At 39.0% G+C, this 19,804-nt stretch overlaps 1 protein-coding gene and 1 long non-coding RNA gene across 3 annotated transcripts in view; one reads left to right on the top strand and one right to left on the bottom strand.

Annotated features, from left to right (window-relative positions):
• Positions 1-17,715, top strand: part of LOC116565301 — a 20,019-nt gene extending 2,304 nt beyond the window's left edge. The window contains exon 3 of the long non-coding RNA XR_004275374.1: positions 17,630-17,715. This is a non-coding gene — a long non-coding RNA (uncharacterized LOC116565301). The remainder of the gene's footprint in view (positions 1-17,629) is intronic.
• ACTR6 (actin related protein 6) overlaps positions 14,291-19,804 on the bottom strand; it is a 21,590-nt gene continuing 16,076 nt past the window's right edge. The window contains exons 9-11 of one of the 2 annotated variants that reach the window (XM_032298887.1): positions 19,391-19,562; positions 17,843-17,981; positions 14,292-14,943 (exon numbers count right to left, since the gene is read on the bottom strand). In XM_032298887.1, the coding sequence (XP_032154778.1) occupies positions 14,814-14,943; positions 17,843-17,981; positions 19,391-19,562 (441 nt within the window). In that variant the 3' untranslated portion in view covers positions 14,292-14,813. Of the gene's footprint in view, positions 14,944-17,842; positions 17,982-19,390; positions 19,563-19,804 lie in introns of both variants that reach the window. The other variant, XM_032298896.1, reaches the window with a different exon arrangement.

Genomic DNA, 19,804 nt, shown 5'->3' with positions numbered 1-19,804 from the left:
AAAAAAAAAAAAAAAGCCAGGCGTGGTGGCTCATGCCTGTAATCCCAGCACTTTCGGGGAGGCCAAGGCAGGCAGATCACCTGAGGTCAGGAGTTCAAGACCAGCCTGGCCAACATGGTGAAACCCCATCTCTACTAAAAATACAAAAAATTAGTCAGGCATGATGGTGAGAACCTGTGATCCCAGCTACTTAGGAGCCTGAGACAGGAGAATTGCTTGAACCCAGGAGGCAGAGGTTGCAATGAGCTGAGATCATGCCATTGCACTCTAGCCTGAATGACAGAGCAAGACTCTGTCTAAAAAAATCAAAAACAGGAAAAGCAACCCAATTATGTGACACTAGAAGATAAATAGCAACCCAATTATATGACACTAGAAGATAAAACTGCCCTAATCTGTGTATGGCTGTTTTTAAAGGTGGAAAGGAAGTTAATATACTTCCAGAGGAAGACCTGAGAGGGTACCTGAAGAGATACCAGGAAAATACTGAAAACATGCCACCAAGCCCTCTTCAAAAAAAGAGTCTCCTCATTAGGAAAGCTGCCATTTTATTTTGTTTTATTTTATTTATTTTTTTGAGATGGAGTTTCACTCTTGTTCCCCAGTCTGGAGTGCAGTGGCACAGTCTCAGCTCACTGCAACCTCTGCTTCCCAGGTTCAAGTGATTCTCCTGCCTCACTCTCTCAAGTAGCTGGGATTACAAGCACCCACCACCACACCCAATTAATTTTTTTTTCTGTATTTTTAATGGACATGGGGTTTCAACATGTTGGCCAGGCTGGTCTTCAACTCCTGACCTCAGATGATCCAACTGCCTCAGCCTCCCAAAGTGCTGGATTAAAAGCGCCCAGCTGAAAGTTGCCATTTTAATGTTCGTGTGAGTCAGGTAGGGAATTGCTAGTCATTGCTATGAATGGTGGATACTTTGACAAATGCTTTAAGGATATCACCATGTTCTTGCATTTGCTGCTCAGAAAATTATAACCTTAGACAAATATCTTCACGCTGAGCCTCAGTTTTTTTTTATCTCTAAAATAAAAATACATATGCACAGATTTATATTTTTAAGATTGAGCTATTCCTTTAATAGTTTAAGGTTTAAAAAAAGAAAAAATGAAATAAATTTTTAAAAATTTTTAAAGATTGGGTCAGATAATACCTTCCAACTCATTGATTGATGGATGACAGTCATCTCTCCATCTGTAAATAGTGGATTCATGAGGGAGAATGTGTGGTATGGTAACAAAAATATGGGCTCTGCAGTCTGCAATTCAATGCAATTCCCATCAAAATACTACCATCATTCTTTACAGAACTAGAAAAAAACAATCCTAGCCTGGGCTTTGTGGCTTATGCCTGTAATCCCAGCATTTTGGGAGCCAGAGGTGGGTGGATCACCTGAGGTCAGGTTAGAGACCAGCCTGGCCAAACATGGTGAAAACCCATTTCTACTAAAAATACAACAATTAGCTGGGCGTGGTGGCACACCCTGTGATCCCAGCTACTTAGGAGGCTGAGACACAAGAATCACTTGAACCGAGGAGGTGGAGGATACAGTGAGCTGAGATCGCGCCACTGCACTCCAGCCTGGGTAACACAGCAAGGCTCTGTCTCAAAACAAAACAAATAAACAAAAAAAGAGTATTGTAATCCCAGAACTTTGGGAGGCCAAGGTGGTGGATCACAAGGTCAAGAGATCGAGACCATCTTGGCCAACATGGTAAAACCCTGTCTCTACTAAAAATACAAAAATTAGCTGGGCGTGGTGGTGCGCACCTGTAGTCCCAGCTACTTGGAGGCTGAGCCAGGAGAATCGCTTGCATGAAGGAGGCAGAGGTTGCGGTGAGCTGAGATTATGCCACTGCACTCCAGCCTGGCATTAGAGCAAGATTCCATCTCAAAAAAAAAAAAAAAAAAAAAAAAAAAGAAGAAGTAGAAAAGAAAAAACAATTCATATGGAAACAAAAAAGAGCCTGCATAGCCAAAGCAAGACTAAGCAAAAAGAATAAATCTGGAGGCATCACATTACCTGATTTTAAACTATACTATAATGCCATAGTCACCAAAAAAGCATGGTACTGGTGTAAAAATAGGCACATAGACCAATGGAATAGAGAACCCAGAAATAAACCCAAATATGTATAGCCAACTGATCTTTGACAAAGCAAACAAAAACATAAAATGGGAAAGGACACCCTATTCAACAAATTGTGCTGGGATAATTGGCAAGCCACATGGAGAATGAAACTGGATCCTCATCTCTCACCTTATACAAAAATCAACTCAAGATGGATCATGGACTTAAATCTAAGAATGGAAACTATGAAAATTCTAGAAGATAACATCAGAAAAACTCTTCTAGCCATTGGCTTAGGCAAAGATTTCATGACCAAGGACCCAAAAGCAAATGCAACAAAAACAAAGATAAATAGGTGGGACTTAATTAAACGAAAGAGCTTTTTGCACAGCAAAAGGAAGAGTTTGCAGAGTAAACAGCCCACAGATTGGGAGAAAATCTTTATATCTATATATCTGACAAAGGACTAATATCCAGAATCTACAAAGAACTCAAATCAGCAAGAAAAAAACAAATCCCATCAAAAAGTGGGCTAAGGGCATGAATAGACAATTCTCAAAAGAAGATATACAAATGACCAACAAATATATGAAAAAATGCTCAACATCACTAATGATCAGGGAAATACTTATCAAAACCACAGTTCGATACCACCTTACTCCCACAAGAATGGCCATAATTGAAAAATAAAAAAAATAATAGATGTTACATGGATGTGGTGAACAGGGAACACTTCTACATTGCTGATGGGAATGTAAACTAGTACAGCCACTATGGAAAACAGTGTGGAGATTCCTTAAAAAACTAAAAGTAGAACTATCATTTGATTCAGCAGTCCCACTACTGGGTATCTACCCAGAGGAAAAGAAGTTATTATACAAAAAAGATACTGGCACCCACATGTTGATTGCAGCACAATTCACAATTGCAAAAATATGGAACCATCCCAGATGCCCATCAACAAATGGATTAAAAAATGTGATATATAGATATCCACACACACAATAATGGCATTTGCAGCAACCTGGATAGAACTGGAGACTATTATTCTAAGTGAAGTAACTGAGGAATGGAAAACCAAACATCATGTGTTCTCCCTCATAAGTGGGAGCTAAGCTATGAGAATGCAAAGGCATAAGAATGATACAGTGCGCCATGCACGGTGGCTCATGCCTGTAATCCCAACACTCTGGGGGGCTGAGGCAGGGGGATCATCTAAAGTCAGGAGTTCAAGACCAGCCTGTCCAACATGGTGAAACCTCATCTCTACTGAAAATACAAAAATTAGCCGGGTGCGGTAGCAGGCACTGTAATCCTGGCTACTCGGGAGGCTGAGGCAGGAGAATTTCTTGAACCCAGAAGATGGAGGCTGCAGTGAGCCGAGATCATGCCACTGCACTCCAGCCTGGGTGACAGAGCAAGACTCCATCTCTGGAGAAAAAAATAAAAAAAAAGAATGATACAGTGGACTTTGGGGACTCGGGGTGGGGGAAGAATGGGAAGGGGTAAGGGATAAATGGCTACAAATTGGGTTCAGTGTATACTGCTTGGGTGATGGCTAAACTAAAATCTCACAAATTACCACTAAAGAGTTTATTCATGTAACCAAATACAACCTGTTCTCCAAAAACCTAAGGAAATGAAGAATTTTAAAAAATAAAATATGAGAATTTAAAAAAACTTTAAAAAAAGGAATATGGGCTCTGGAATCATAGACCTGATTTACTATTTGACCTGTTTGGGTTAAAAGGGAAAATACTAGCACATGAGTATCCTAGATTACAATAAAATATAGTTTAGAAATAGAATTACTAGAAGTTAGAGTTGTTAAGCATACTTTGTCTTATTTTGTTATTATTTAAATTGAATATTTCCTACAACATTCCCTAATGAAGCTTATTTTTATCAACATGTGTATATGTATACACATACATACTACTACTCAATGCAACTTGTAAACAATTAAACTTTGTAAGCAATAAAACTTGTTTACAAAGAAACAGTGACTTCTACTGAATGATTTTTGAAGGTTCTGAGGCATTTTTTCTAAAGAGAAATTTCTAACTGAGCGGTGCCATGCCACCTAGTGACAGCTTCATAAAGTACAGTTATTAGGCTTAAAACGAATTAAGTTTCCAAGGGTATCTTCATTCAATGTTGGGCTAAACATTTTGGAGGGATTTAAATGTAAAGCATTTTTTCTCTATATAAATAAATAAAATACACCTTCGATTACTGAAAAACTTTCCTCTTGATAGAATATTCAGTAAATTTCCATGACCATTAACTGTCTGATTCATAACACTTGAGACTGTTTAAACTTCTTAGATTATTCAGTCTCTACGAGATGACAAAGAATGTTTGCTCGACCAAACTTTAGTCAGGCTCCTGAATCTTCTTCTAGTCCCATCTGTGCACTTCCTTGCAAATCCCATTTTAGCAAAGAACGCTGCTGCGTCAGTTTAGCAAGAAGCCCCCACCGTCCATATCTGATCATCCTCAATATCCAATCAGGTTCCTCACCCTTCATCATCCCCCAGAGATTATGTATCATCATCCCGGCCTGTCTTCAGCAAGAATATTGTTAGGTCAGTTTAGCCAGAATCTCCCTTACCCCTGAGGTTTTTGTCACAGTAATTTTCCATTCATTGACCTGCTTCTTGGCTATAAATTCCCACTACTTGCACATGCCGTATTCAGATTTGAGGCTAGCATCTCTTCCTAAGTGCAAAATCCCATAGCAATGGTCCCTATACCTAATTTGATGGTCCTGAATAAAATAATCTTTTAGCAAGTATCACTAAATAATTTTTTTGTTGACAGGTACTATCCACATAAATAAAACTTTGTTTGTTCATTTGTTTTTGGAGGCAGGGTGTAACTCTGTCACCCAGGCTGGAGTGCAGTGGTGTGATCATGGCTCACCACAGCCTCAAACTCCTGAGTTCAAGCGATTCTTGCCAGCCTCCTGAGTAGCTGGGACTACAAGCACATGCCACCAACCCCAGCTAGATTTTTGTAGAGTCAGGGTTTCATTATGTATCCTAAGCTAATAAAAGATTTTCTAATTCCAAAAAAATTTTTTGAGACAAAACCTTTTTCTTGTTATATAACTTTATACATAAAGAATTAAAGACTGAATTTCATTATTGAGATCTTGTTCCTGGAAATCTTTCCTTCCTGTGCACTCTACAAGCAGATTGGAAGTGCTTCTATTTGCTAACTACTTGCATGCTAAAAGGATTTTGGTAACACACACACACACACAAAAACAAAGTTGGGGTTGAAGCCTTATCTTTGATGCTTAACAACCCTATAACCAATGATGCTACCTAATCATTTATTCAAGAGTCATTCAGCTTTTCATCTATACCAGGTATGATGCAGGAGACAAAGTGGATGTCATAGTCCCAGCCCTGGCAAAGTAACTCTAATACAGGGAACATGAACATGACATTAACAATGTAGCAAATGTATAGAGGTGTGAATACAGAACTCTACACAACTAATTTATTATGGCATCTTAAAGGCTTCAGGGAGAAGCAGTATTTAAACTTGGTCGTAAAATCTGAATGGGAGTTAGAATTTGGGACAGCATCTCTGGAAGAGGGATGAGGATGTTCAAACAGACTGGGTTGGCAAAGAACATTTTATACATATTTCCATCATTTGGGGGGCTGTATGCATATGTAGACATGAAAATTATATATATGTATGTATATAGGAATCGCAGATTGGGTTAGAAAGATAAGTTGAGGGTAAATTTAACTTTCATATGTTTAGAATGAGGTAATTGTGAACATCTAAATTGAAGGTGTGGTAAAACATAAACTTCAAAATTAGACCCACCTGTGTTTGACTCACAAGTCTACTACCTGATGTGACCTTGAACAGTTTACTCATTCTTCTGAACCTAGGTTTTCTCATTTGCAAAATGGGGCTAGTATATAATTGTTGCAGTTAAGATTAAATGACATATATATATTGCTTGTCACAGGTTAGGCTATTTTAATAAGTCCTATCTCCCTCACCCTCCAGCCAGTGTTTCTCAAAGTAGTACAAGGTCTACCTGTACCAGGATCACCTGAAGTGCTCTTGTTACACAATGATGCCTTTCCATACCTAATGAATTAATTTACTGAGTGGAGCCTGAAACTCTGAAATTTAACTATCTCGCTGGAGTTGTGAGGCATCTAAATTATGTTAATTAACCTGTATACAAAAAAAATTTTTTTTTTGAGATGGAGTCTCACTCTGTCACCCAGGCTGGAGTGCAATGGTGCTATCTTGGCTCACTACAACCTCCGCCTTCTGGGTTCAAGCAATTCTCCATGCTCAGCCTCCTGACTAGTTGGGATTATAGGCATGTGCCACCACATCTGGCTAATTTTTGCATTTCTTTTTTTTTTTTTTTAGTAGAGCCGGGGTTTCGCCATGTTGGTCAGGCTCGAACTCCTGACCTCAGGTGATCCGCCTACCTCGGCCTCCCAGAGTGCTGGGATTACAGGTGTGACCCACTGCGCCTGGCAAAGACTTCTAATTACACGACTGTTCACTGAATCAAGTTTCTATTAGGATTTTCCCTAAGCTAAAAATAAGAAACTACTTACCTTTTTTTCAGAAATAATATGATACTTTGAAAAATGGATATATGAGAAGTATTCCTAATTCTTTTTATTTATTTATTTATTTTTTTTGAGACAGGATCTCTGACACCCACACTGAAGTGCAGTTGTGTGATCTTGGCTCACTGCAACCTCCACCTCTCAGGTTCAAGCGATTCTCCTGCCCAGCCTACTGATTAGCCACCACACCCGTCTAATTTTTGCATTTTTAGTAGAATCAGGGTTTCACCATTTTCTTGATTCTTAAAGTCCAAGTTCAGAGTAAAACTAGGTGCTTTAAAGATGCGTCAAGGATGCTAAATACTAACCATTAACAAATTAGCAACAAAAAGTTAATACAACGCTAAACTGGACAGATTTTGATAAGGTTATTCCTTTATTTGTTGTGTGTTTTACTATAAGACTGTCACTAGGGGTCGGGCATGGTGGCTCACGCCTGTAATACTAGCACCTTGGGAGGCCAAGGCAGGCAGATTGTTCAAGTCCAGGAGTTGGAGACCAGCCTGGGCAACGTGGCAAAACCCCATCTCTACAATAAAATTAGCCAGGCATGGTGGTACACACCTGTAATCCCAGCTACCCAGAAAGCTAAGGTATGAGGATCACTTGCTGTGAGGGGTGATTGAGCCACTGCACTTTAGCCTGGGTGACAGAATGTGACTCTGTCACACACACACACACACACTCTTTTAAAAATATGCAGGGTGCAGTGGCTCACACCTGTAATCCCAGCACTTTGGGAGGCCAAGGCGGATGGATCACTTGAGGTCAGGAGTTCGAGACCAGTCTGGCCTACATGGTGAAACCCTGCCTCTACTAAAAATACAAAAAAATTAGCCTGGCCTGGTGTTGGGCACTTATAATCCCAGCTACTTGGGAGGCTAAGGCAGGCAGGAGAATCACTTGAACCCGGGAGGCAGAGGTTGCAGTGAGTCGAGATCATACCACTGCACTCCAGTTTGGGCGACAGAGTGAAACTCAGTCTCAAAAAAAAAAAAGATTGTCACTAGAAACAATTTTTAGTTCAGGGCTTATATCAGAATAAATGGGATATAATTAGCAATTCAACTGTTTACAAAAATTGAAGGCCAGCGCAGTGGCTCACGCCTATATTCCTGGCACTTTGGGAGGCCAAGGCGGGCAAATCACCTGAGGTCAGGAGTTTGAGACCAGCCTGACCAACATGGTGAAACCCCATATCTACTAAAAATTAGGTGGGCATGGTGGTACATGCCTGTGATCTCAGTTCTCAGGAGGCTGAGGCAGGAGAATTGCTTGAACCCAGGAGGCAGAGGTTGCAGTGAGCCAAGATGGTGCCATTGCACTCCAGCCTGGGCAACAAGAGCGAAACTCCATCTCAAAAAAGAATTGAATAAATATATATTTAAATATATAATGAAAATGTGAGTGAACACAATTTGAAAACTGTTTTGTGTTAATAAGTTATACAAATTATAAAATTATACAATTCAGTATTTCGTTTGCAAACTCTTTAGTGCTTCTATAATTATTCAAATTTAAATTTTCCTGATTTCTTTTTTCCCTACTGTTTTTGTTGCGTGTTTTTGTTTGTTTGTTTTTTAGAGACAGGGTCTTGCTCTGTCACACAGCCTGGAGTGCAGTGGTGCGATCATAGCTCACTACAGCCTCTAACTCCTGGGCTCAAACTCTCATCCTGCCTCTGCCTTCCAAAGTGCTTGGATTACAGGCATGAGCCACCTTGCTTAGCCCCTACTGTTTTCTCTTGAATCCTCACCCTCCTTTCTTAGATTCATTGTCATCTTACTACAGTACTGTATCCCTAATCAGTTTTTTTAGAAATGGTCTCAAGAGTGGTACTTTGAGTCCTTGTTTATCCAAAAGTGTTTATTTTGCCCCCAGGCTTTGAATACTGGTTTGACCAGGTACTGCAGCTCCTGTTGGTCAACATTTAGTATAACTTCCTTATAGTGTGTCTTCCTAAACTTCGGAGAGTAGAAAGCTAAAAACCTCATTTTCCAGCTCCTTTGTAGTCAGTGTTCTGAATATGATTTACAAAAAACTGTTTATTTTTTTTTATTACTATTTTTTTGAGATGGAGTTTCTCTCGTCGCCCAGGCTGGAGTGCAATGGTACAATCTCGGCTCACTGCCTCTACTGGGATTACAAGCATGCGCCACCACGCTTGGCTAATACTTTGTATTTTTAGTAGAGACAGGGTTTCACCATGAGGCCAGGCTGGTCTGGAACTCTTTGCCTCAAATGATTCACCTGCCTCAGCCTCCCAAAGTGCTGGGATTACAGGTGTGAGCCACCACACCTGGCCTACATAAAACTGTTTATATACCTTTGTATGAGACTTATTTGGAGGTAAATTAAGAAGAGGGAGAGAGACACCTATTTTTCTGATGTGGATTATATTGTTGGCTTCCTGCTTTAGTCAGTGGTTGCATGGTAGCAGCAGCTTCCTGTTTTGACCTGCAATTTTCTCTTGTTAGCAGAGGTAGTCTAGTTCTAGAGCCAGCAGCTGCAGAATTGGCCTATCAATTCATCAAGCACCAGAACTGATCATGGCAGGACATCCTTGGAGTGCTGGTTCTGCAGGGTACTTTGGAAATGGTTCCTGGAAGCTCAGTCTAGTCTGCCTTTTGGCCAGTTCAGTAATTCTTTAATTCATTTAATAACTTATAATAAATAAATTCTTCTCATAAACCAGCTATAGTAAGTAGCCTACTCTCTGCAACAGAATTCTAATTTTAGATTATCCCTTGTTATTGCCAAGAATGAAATGCTTTCTGAAGGTAAGCTGATGGCAGCCCAAGTGGCTGCTATGAGAAATCATTTTGGCAAAAGCAAAGAATAACAAAAGGATTGTGTAGTAGCCTGCCTCCAAGATGGTCTTCAATGATCCCTGCTTCACACTCTTTTGTAGTCCCCCTCAGTCCCCACACCATATTGTATCAGGGTTAATTTGTATAACCAATAGAATATGGGAGAAGTGATGGCATGTCACTTCCAAGATGAAGCTATAAAAGCCTGCAGCTTCCATCTTGCATGTGTGCTTGGGCACACATACACACACTCTCTCTCTCCCTCTCCTTTCCCTCCCCCTACCTGTCAGATCCACTTTAGGGGAAGCCATATCTTAAATGCTTGGGCTCACATACACTCTCCCTTTCTCTCTCTTCCTCTCCTTTTCCCTCCCCCAACCTGTCAGATCCACTTTAGGGGAAGCCATGTCTTAAACAGTCCTATGGAAGGCTTACATAATGAGGAACTGCAGAATTCTCTTGCCAGCAGCCATGTGAATGAGTTTGAAGTGAATCCTCCAACCCAAGTCTTCAGAGGTTGCATTCTCAGCTGTCAGCTTGAGTGCAAGCTCATGGGAGATCCTGAGTCAGCACTACCCAATAAAGCTACTCTTGGATTTCTGACCCTCATAAACCACGTGAGATGATAATTTAAAAAAATGTTTTTTAAGAGATGGTATCTCACTCTGTTGCCCAGGTTGGAGTACAGTGGTGTGATCTTAGCCCACTGCAGCCTCGAACTTCTGGGCTCAAGCAATCCTCCTGCATTAGCCTCCTGAGAAGCTGCGAGTAACTCATAAAATTGACTCATGTCCTTAAGACCAGTCTGAATCCAGTCCTGTATATGCCACTTCCACTTGATGGCAACACATGCTGCTGTGCTCACCTAACTCACAGTGGGGAGGAGAAATTATCCCAGGGAGAAATCAGAGCAATATTTCTGGTGGTTCAATATATGGGTGGAGATGACAGCTAATGGTTTGACCAGAGGGTCAGTGATTTGACAACTACCAGGTAAGAAACCTAGGACAGGTATGGTGGCTTAGGCCCATAATATCTCAACATTTTGGAAGGCCAAGGCAGGAGGATCACTTGAGGCCAGGAGTCCGAGGCCAGCATGGGCAACATAGAGAGATTCCCTATCTCTAAAAATAAAAATAACAAAATTAGCTAGATGTGGTGGAGCAAGTTTGTAGTCCCAGCTACTCTGGAGGTTAAGGTGAGAAAACCACTTGAGCCTAGGAGTTCTCGGCTGCAGTAAGCCAGGATCACGCCAGTGCACTCCAGCCTGAGCAACAGAGCAAGACCCCATCTCAAAAAGAAATAAAAATAAATTTTAAGAAAGAAAGAAAAAAAAGAAACCTAGGAATTAGAAGCTTTAGGGAAATATGCAGAGAAACTCAAGAATAGGCCCCAAATGCAAGGATATTTGTTTCCTGTGTGAAAACTTATCAAAAGCTTTCTTATCAAAAGCCCTCTTCTGTAGGTAAGGCTTTTAATATTTATGTGGACAGCGTAACCTACACTATGGACATTGGTTAGCTTCTTTCCCCAGCCATCTAAAGTGCTTGCTCAATTATGCTACATTTTGGGAAAATTCCCTCAGCTTCTTTCCAACTCAGATTTTCAGTCTTTGTTGTTGTTGTTTAGACAGGCTCTCTCTGTCACCCAGGCTAGAGTGCAGTGGTGTGATCCTGACTCACTATAACTTCTACTGCCTGGGTTCAAGCCATTAGTGCCTCAGCCTCCTGAGTAGCTGGGACTACAGGCACCCACCATCCTGTCCAGCTAATTTTTTGTATTTTTAGTACGAATGGGGTTTTACCATGTTGTCCAGGCTGGTCTCGAACTCTCTGGCTCAAGCCATCCACCTGCCTTGCCTTCCCAAACTGCTGGAATTACACGGGTGAGCCACCACACCCGGCCCAGATTTGCAGTACACTGCTAGTGTCCATTCTGCTGTTCAATCCATCTATTAAGCAAAAGTTTTTTGTCTTTTTTTTTTTTTGAGACAGGGTCTCATTCTGTCACCCAGGCTGGAGTGCAGTGGCACAATCTTGGCTCACTGAAACCTCTGTCTCCCCAGTTCAAACAATTCTGCTGCCTCAGCCTCCCGAGTAACTGGGATTACAGGCGTTTGCCAAAATGCCTGGCTAGTTTTTTGTATTTTTAGTAGAGAAAGGGTTTTACCATGTTTAGCCAGGCTAGTCTCGAACTCCTGACCACAGGTGATCCACCCACCTGTGGTGGGGGGGGGGCAGTGAGAGGAAAACAGGAGGGAGATGTGCTGAGTTCCCTAGTGCCCTGCCCAGTCAGAATTCTTTCTAATAAGGTCCAAGCTCTTGGCTTTAATCAGAGTTCAGTGATACAAGTCACTCCTCCATTAAAATTTTCTTCTTACTCTGATGCCCTTAGGGGTATGAAATTATTTCTAGTCTTTCCTTTCCAACCTTTATACTTTAACCCTTTTTACTGCTTAACCTCAATAACAATATAGGGAGTAGGGCACAGCTGTAGGTTTCAATCTTTTAATGGCTAACCCATGATCTCCTTCTACTCTTTTTTTTTAAGACAGGGTCTCACTATGTGGCCTAGGCTGAAATACAGTGGCTACTCATAGGTGCAACTGTAGCACACTAGAGCCTCAAACTCCTAGGCTCAAGCAATCCTCCCACCTCGGCCTCTTGAGTAGCTGGACTGCTGACACATGCCACCATGCCCAGTTTTCTCTTACTCTCTCTATTCATCTTGAGATTAAAATATCTCTGGAATTGTTTTTACCTCTTTGGTAGTTTTCTCCTGCCATGATTTGGAATATGGGTTTTCTTATTCTTGTTTCTGTAACAATCTAATCCCATTTGTTTTTCATACTTTAGATATTTCACATCAATAGTTACTTTTAGTGTACTAGAATTACTTATGGATTTAATCTTACAAAAGATAGGAATTTTTTCATGCACATAATATTGACTCTAATAAAATGAATACCCAGTGCCCAACATCTAGCTTGAGAAATACTGTATCACAAATAGCATTGAAGTGTACCCTGTGTATTCCTCCCTCATGTTCCTCCTTCCCCTCCCCAATGGACATTTAATGGGATTTGGAACACGTACAGAAATAGGTTAACATAATTAGTTTGCTCTGTTGAGGCAATCATCACTGAATTCAAAAATTCAAAAATGTTTTTCCAAAACAACACATATCTTTAAAATATCGCTCCAGATGTTACCATTTAGAGCCAATATTTTATGATCTACACTGTCTCCAGATACAGCTAATGTTAAAAGTGTTCTTTGAAATCAAATATATTAAAACAACATCTATATTTAGCAATAAAGTTTCAAAATTAGATAGGTGTTGAAATGGATGAAAGCTTTGATCCTAGTGATAAAGGATTAGGGTTTATGTTAATTTCAAAAAAAAAAATTGTGGCTCAAAAATGAACATTATGAGACATAGTTTATATGGAAATTAGTTTACTGTAATAAGCATGTGAAAAAACACAAACACACCATTCTCAGCAGAACGTAAACATCAGGCTGGGGCATGTTTAGGAAGGGCAGCTTTGAGGAATGACCCAGTTCCTCAAAGGAAGAACATGTGGTTGGCATTTCTGCTGTTCAGGATGAGGTGCACTTTAAATGAGGACTTACTTTTCTACCTCCAGTGACATCACCTTGAACTTCTAACACAGTTATATTGTTTGGTTGCAAGAATTTTTCTTGTACCACCAGCATCTTCTTGCTACACTGTCCAATGATTATATGCCAGTAACCAAGTATCACAGTCACTTTGCAACTCTGCAATGCCAGTCTAGGTCTAGGAAGGAATGACCAGGCCCTAAAGCAATATAATCTATGACTATAAGTGGACAGCTCTTTCACCCTGACCAGCATTCATCTTTTCACTTCAGTTTTCCTTTGGGAGACTACTTTCTTTCACTCTAGGCCACTGCAGTAGCATCATCAATCTAAGCTCCTAGAGCCACAGGATAGGTACATAATCCTGGTTAGAGGAAAAAGATTGCTAGAAATTTGATTCATGAGAACAATGACATACGATAGAAAATATAAGAGCTGAGATATTTTGATGGCAGGGCTCTAGAAGGACTGTCCTTCAGTTTCTGTAACTTCAGATTCCAAAATTACCGTGGTTTTTATCTTTCCTAAGGCTGTGGACCCAGCTTTCCTTAGACTTTATAAACTGTCCTCTGTCATGCTGACAAATTTTGTTTTGCTGAAGATAGCCCAAATGAGTTTCTACTGCTTGCAATCAGAAAAACCTACCTGATCCATTCACTGATGTTACTATCAGCTGTTTCCCAAAATTGGAAAGCTGGAATCTTTAACACTTTAATGTTTATTGTGGATCTTTGTTTTGTTTTAAAAGAGTTTTCTATCAAGAGTTCTTGAACAGGCCAGGCATGGTGGCTCAGGCCTGTAATCCCAACACTTTGGGAGGCTGAGGCAGGCAGACCACTTGAGCTCAGGAATTCAAGACCAGTCTGAATATGGTGAAACCTTGTCTCAACTAAAAATACAAAAATTACCTGGGTGTGGTGGTGCTCACCTGTAATCTCAGCTACTTGGGAGGCTGAGGTAGGAGAATCACTTGAACCCGGGAAGTGGAGATTGCAGTGAGCCCAGATAGCACACTTCAGCCTGGGTGAGAGAGCAAGGCTCCGTCTCAAAAAAAGAAGAGTTCTTGAACAACTGTGAGTTAACTTCAAATCGCTTTTTCTCCTAAAAAGATAGTACAGTACTTTTATGAGTGAAATAAGATACTCTGCCAACACAGTAGTGACCAAAAAAATTTATTAGCTTTAGTCTCCACCCTTTTAAATGTGCTCTAGGTACAAAATAAACATTACATATGTATAAGTTCAGTCTTTCCAACTTTAGAATGTATAAATAAGGATGACAATTTTTAAATAAAATACTTTAGTCACAATCATACAAAACTACCTTCTAAGGAAATCTGACCAGTGAGGCAGTTAAATTTGTACTTTCAGCTCTGAAGAATTAAACTTAAAATGCATTCATCCTTTCTGCTTTTAATGAAAAATAATACCTACCCTTGGAAACAGCATAAGCATTGTTATGCTGGTCTAGCTCCTAAATGAAAATGTGGACTGAGTTACAGTTTACTGTAATAACCTAAGAAGCCTTTGAAAATTAGCAATGGATCAAAATATTTACATAAATTCAAGGCTTTTTCTTAGGATGAAAGGTAACACAGTTCCTTAATGTCTTTTAAAAGAAACTTTGAAATTAAACCTTATGGTCACAACTAGTCAAGACTTTCATTCAAAAATGTTGCTTAAATATCAAATTTCTCTTCACAGACGCTATGTCCATTTTCTTCATAATCTTCTCTTGTTACCACCATATCTTCAAAATCATCATTCTCTGATATCAATTTTCCACCTTCCCAGGCATAAGTAATAGGGCTGAAAATAAAGGTATAAATGAACCCAGATGATTTTACAGGAAAACTGAAATGCCTGAAACATAAATTACTATTAGGTTGGTGCAAAAGTAATTTGTGTTTTTTGCCATTAAAATGTGGCAAGTTTTACCCAACAGAAAATCATTTAAGATACAGAAATAAGAATACATTTCACATGAGTAGAGCAAACTAAAAAGGAAAGGAACCTCTGTCACCGCTACAAAATAGTAAGTGTTCCTTTTTCCCTATGTCCTGAATTTATGGACCCTCTAATTCCAAAGAAAAAAAATATACATATATAAGCAAAAGATCAAAAGATGCCTAAAAGGAAAAACTGTCATACTGAGTCTGAATTCTGTATGTGGCAAAGATATGTCATCTCAATAATTCTCATAGCAACCCATAAAATAGCTATTACTCTCACTTTCTAGATTTGAAAAATGAGGCTCAGAGAGGTTAAGTCTGGAACTAGAATTTAGGCTGGTACTAGGATTTAACTCAGAACTATTTTACAGTCTGTACTTTTGCTGCTACACTTTGTTGCCTCTAATAAATGAAACAGAAAACATAGGACATGATAAACAATTATGTGGGAGGACACAGATAATAGGTAAAATTTGAGCAGGTATAGTTTGGTTTTGCTATCTACAACTAAGGTTATTCTTTGTGTTATGACTCAATTCTATTTCTATTCTTCTTCTTCCCCAGTTTAGAGTTTCAAATCTATAAAAGGTAAAGAAAAATGTTAAATCAATGTTTTCTAGCCTGGTGTGGTGGCATATACCTGTAGTCCTAGCTACTTAGGAGGCTGAGGCAGGAGGATTGCTTGGACCCAGGAGTTTGAGGTTGCAGTGAGCTATGATCACACAACTGCCTGGATGACAGAGTAAGACTTTTATCTCTATTAAAGATCAGGCATGGTGGCTCACGCCTGTAATTCCAGCACTTTGGCAGGCCGAGGTGGGAGGACTGCTTGAGCCCAGAAGTTCAAGAACAGCCTGAGCAACACAGTGAGACCCTATCTCTACAAAAAAATTTTTAAAAATGAGCCAGGCATGGTGGCGCATGCATGCAGTCCCAGCTACATGAAAGCTGAGGTGGGAGGATCACTTGAGCCCAGAAGTCAAGGGGGCAGTGGGCCATGATCACACCACTGCACTCCAGCCTGGTGACAGAGTGAGACTGTGTCTCAAAAAAAAAAACAAACAAACCCCAAAACCCAACTTGGCTGGGCATGGTAGCTCACACCTGTAATTCTAATGCTTTGGGAGGCTAAGGCAGAAGGATCACTGAACCCAGGAGTTAGAGGCTAGCTTAGGCAACATGGTGAGACTCTGTCTCTACAGAAAAAAAGAAAAGATTTCTTTTCCTTTTCTTTCTTTTTTTTTTTTTGAGACAGGGTCACATGCTATTGCCCAGGCTGGAGTGCAGTGGTGCAATCCTAACTCACTGTAACCTCAAACTCATGGACTCAAGCGATCTCCCTACCTTGGCCACCCAAAGTGGTCAGATTACAGGCGTGGGCCATCAAACCTGGCCAATAAATATTTCTTTATTGTATTTATTATATTTGCATTACCCTTTTATAAAAATTGATTTATATATAAGTATACATATAAAAAAGCAGTAAACAATAAAAATTTATTGAATAAATTAATAAGACCTATTTCGGTGGATCACTTAGCCTGTAATCGATGCATGCAAGATAAAAATCCAATATGCTTTCTACTCTTGAGAATGTATAAACATTAATGGTGATAAAAATCATCCCAATATTTTAAAATTGTTCATTCATTTATCTCACAGCTATAAAATAAAGTGATACCAATGAGAGCCTTCTATTAAATTCTACTAATTTCGGAAAATTCTACTTTAGCTTTGAAACAAAACTGTAGAATTGAGAGTCAGGTATGTGGGGTCTTGTTTGCAACTCTGCCACTAACACTAGGGGTGGGTTTTTTTGACATATACTTTAGTAAGAAGTCCTCACTGAAGGTAAGAAAACTGGGTTTTAATGTGATCATTGCTATTAACTCACCATAAGGCATTTGCCAACTCATGAGCTCCAGTTTCTTTATTTACAAAATAAGAATATTGAATAGGATGATCTATAAACCTTTCTTTGAGCTGTAAAACTCTACCTTCATTTTTTTGTTTTTTTGGGGGTTTTGTTTTTGAGACAGGGTCTCACTCTGTCACCTAGGCTGGCATACAGTGGTGCAATCTAGCTCACTCCAACCTCTACCTCCTGGGCTCAAATGATCCTCCTACCTCAGCCTCCTGAGTAGCTGGGACTAACGGTGCACACCAGCACATCCAGCTAATTTTTTGTATTATTTTGTAGAGACAAGGTTTCACCATGTTGCCCAGGCTAGTCTCAAATTCCTGAGCTCAAGTGATCTACCTGTCTCAGTGTCCCAAAGTGCTGAGATTATAGGTGAGAACTACTGTGCCTGGCCCTACCTTAGGTTTATTTTAACCACTAAAGTGGAAGTGATGAGATGCACTTTTTCTCATATAACAGGGTATGGGGTAGATGTAAAACAATTCTGAATTTTAAGAAACTCATTAGTAAAAGTCATTTAAAATATTTAGAATTTTTTAAAATTCTGAAACAACTTATGAATTGATAAAACGTATCACAATGGTTTGATTCTTAAATTTCTATTCTTGACAGAACTGTCAAGAAACACAATGACTGGCACTGTACATACTTCTATCCCATTTAATTTAGTGAAATGTAAGGTTTATCATTTCAATTTTTGAAAGAAGAAAAATGAATATTCAGCAGGTGAAATAAACCAGCCACCATGGGAGAGCCAGGCTTTAATCTCAAGTCACCAGACCACCTTTTCTACACGCCGACTTCCATGTTTGTTTCTATATAAAACAACACTTACTTTTCAGGCAGCACAACAGAAACATCATAGTCTGTTGGAGTAAGACATCGAACTTCTGAGTAAACTCGATCCCTAAATCCTGGGAAAAGGGAGTTTCCTCCTGTCAAGACAATGTTCTTAAAAAAATGTGGCTGCATTTCTTTAAAAGAAGAAACGGAGAAAGAAGGAAAAAAGGCATTAGAAAATCTGTTTACTTTTTTGAAACGATGTGGATGAGGGATCAGATAAGCAATTAAGGATTATAGTTACTGGTGGGAAACCAAATAAATTTTCCGGTCCACTCTGATTTGTAATGAGATTACAGTTTATACAAGTGAAGACATTAAACAGTGAAATATGACCTCACAGATCTTTAAAAGAAAAAGCTAAGTGAGGAAGGTAAACTACTGGCTACTTATTGTACACTCATGTAAGCCATATATAAGTGAGTGACACTATAGTAACAAAGAGTTGATAATTATAATAATTCTTCTCTAAAATGGAGGGGGGGTCTTGCTGTGGGCTGAGACTGTAGGCTACCATAAGGATGAAACCAAGGTCTTTAATGACATTTGAACTTACAAGTCCCAATCTCCATATTATCTCACTGAGGCAAATTTATGTTATACAATACTTACCTTTGATAGTTAAAAACATTCGTAATCTTTGTTTAAACAAGGGATCTAAGCATGAACACTCATTAAAATTACATGATAGCAAATGTTAAGTATTAAAAGCCAACAAAACATCACTGGGAAATCCATCAGGAATAGGTACGGGCCATCCCACCTAATGTTTCTGTTCACCAAAACAAGGGCAGAGTTTCCTTATAGTGACTTTTAAGTCTCACTCTGCCATGACATTAAAGCAGCGTAGTACAAAATGTTGTAACACTGTGACTGCAACTTTATATAAAATGTGAAATATCAAAACAGCTGTGAAATAATTATGTTAAGGATAGCAGTGGGTTTTTCTTTCTTTTTTTTTTTTTTTTTTTTTTTATGAGAGGAAAGCACATGGCCTGTGCTAGATTTTCTCCAATGCCTACTTCTTGTGAACCAGGGAGATATTAAAGTACTCTAAAACTCTAGAACATTATTTACTTAAGGCATGAAATCACTATGAAGCACCATATTCCAATCTCTTTAATATTAATCCTGTATGTTAGTCTAAATATAACAGAAAGAATAAGTCAATCCATCAATAGCTGAAAGCCATTAAATTGTTAAATTATAAATTTCTATTCTATACAGATCTGGATTAAATTAAAACTTTTCTAAAATGGATATGGCAATTTAATACTCATGGAGAGACACGTTTCTTCAAGTTTAAATGGACCATAATCATTTTTCCTCTGTCAAATTTATAATCACAAAAAAAAGATAAAAGAAAAAAAACCTTATAATCAAAGATGAATCAATAATTATTTAAGTGCATTATGGGATCTAGAAATCTCTGCAAATAAAACAGACTCACCAATTTGCCTGAAATTATTTAGAAGAAACAGAGTTCATAAGATGATGTTTTTAAACAATTATAATTATTTAGCATTTTACTCTATTTATGTACCTTCAGGTAGATTCTGAATTGAATAGACAATAGCTTCTGGAATTCCCATTTCTTGAATGCCTATATCAGAAGGATTAAAGAGTATTTCTGGAACAGCAAATCTCTCATTGGCCAGACGAAGAATTTGTTCCCCAGATTTATATTTTCCACTCAACACCATCTCTTCCCTTGGCTTAAAGAAAAAGAATATTAAACGTTTAAGTTACATTATATAGCTAACATGACTAGTTCTTGGAAGTTTCAAGATTCTCAAAATTTAAAAAAATGTGGCTGCCTTTACTGTTGCCAAAACCACATAAAACATAACTAAATAATTACTGACGCTAATATGGCTGTTCCTTCACAGATAATTTGGAAGCTTTATTTACTATGTATTCAATCTCTATTCAAAATTAGTTTCCAAATGATTTAAGC

The sequence above is a fragment of the Sapajus apella genome, unplaced genomic scaffold, assembly GCF_009761245.1.
Source record: "Sapajus apella isolate SASKATOON/1434 unplaced genomic scaffold, GSC_monkey_1.0 scaffold2, whole genome shotgun sequence".
Classification (NCBI taxonomy): Eukaryota; Metazoa; Chordata; class Mammalia; order Primates; family Cebidae; genus Sapajus; species Sapajus apella.
The sequence above is the reverse complement of the archived record's forward strand: the minus strand, read 5'-3'. Positions and strand labels throughout refer to the sequence as shown.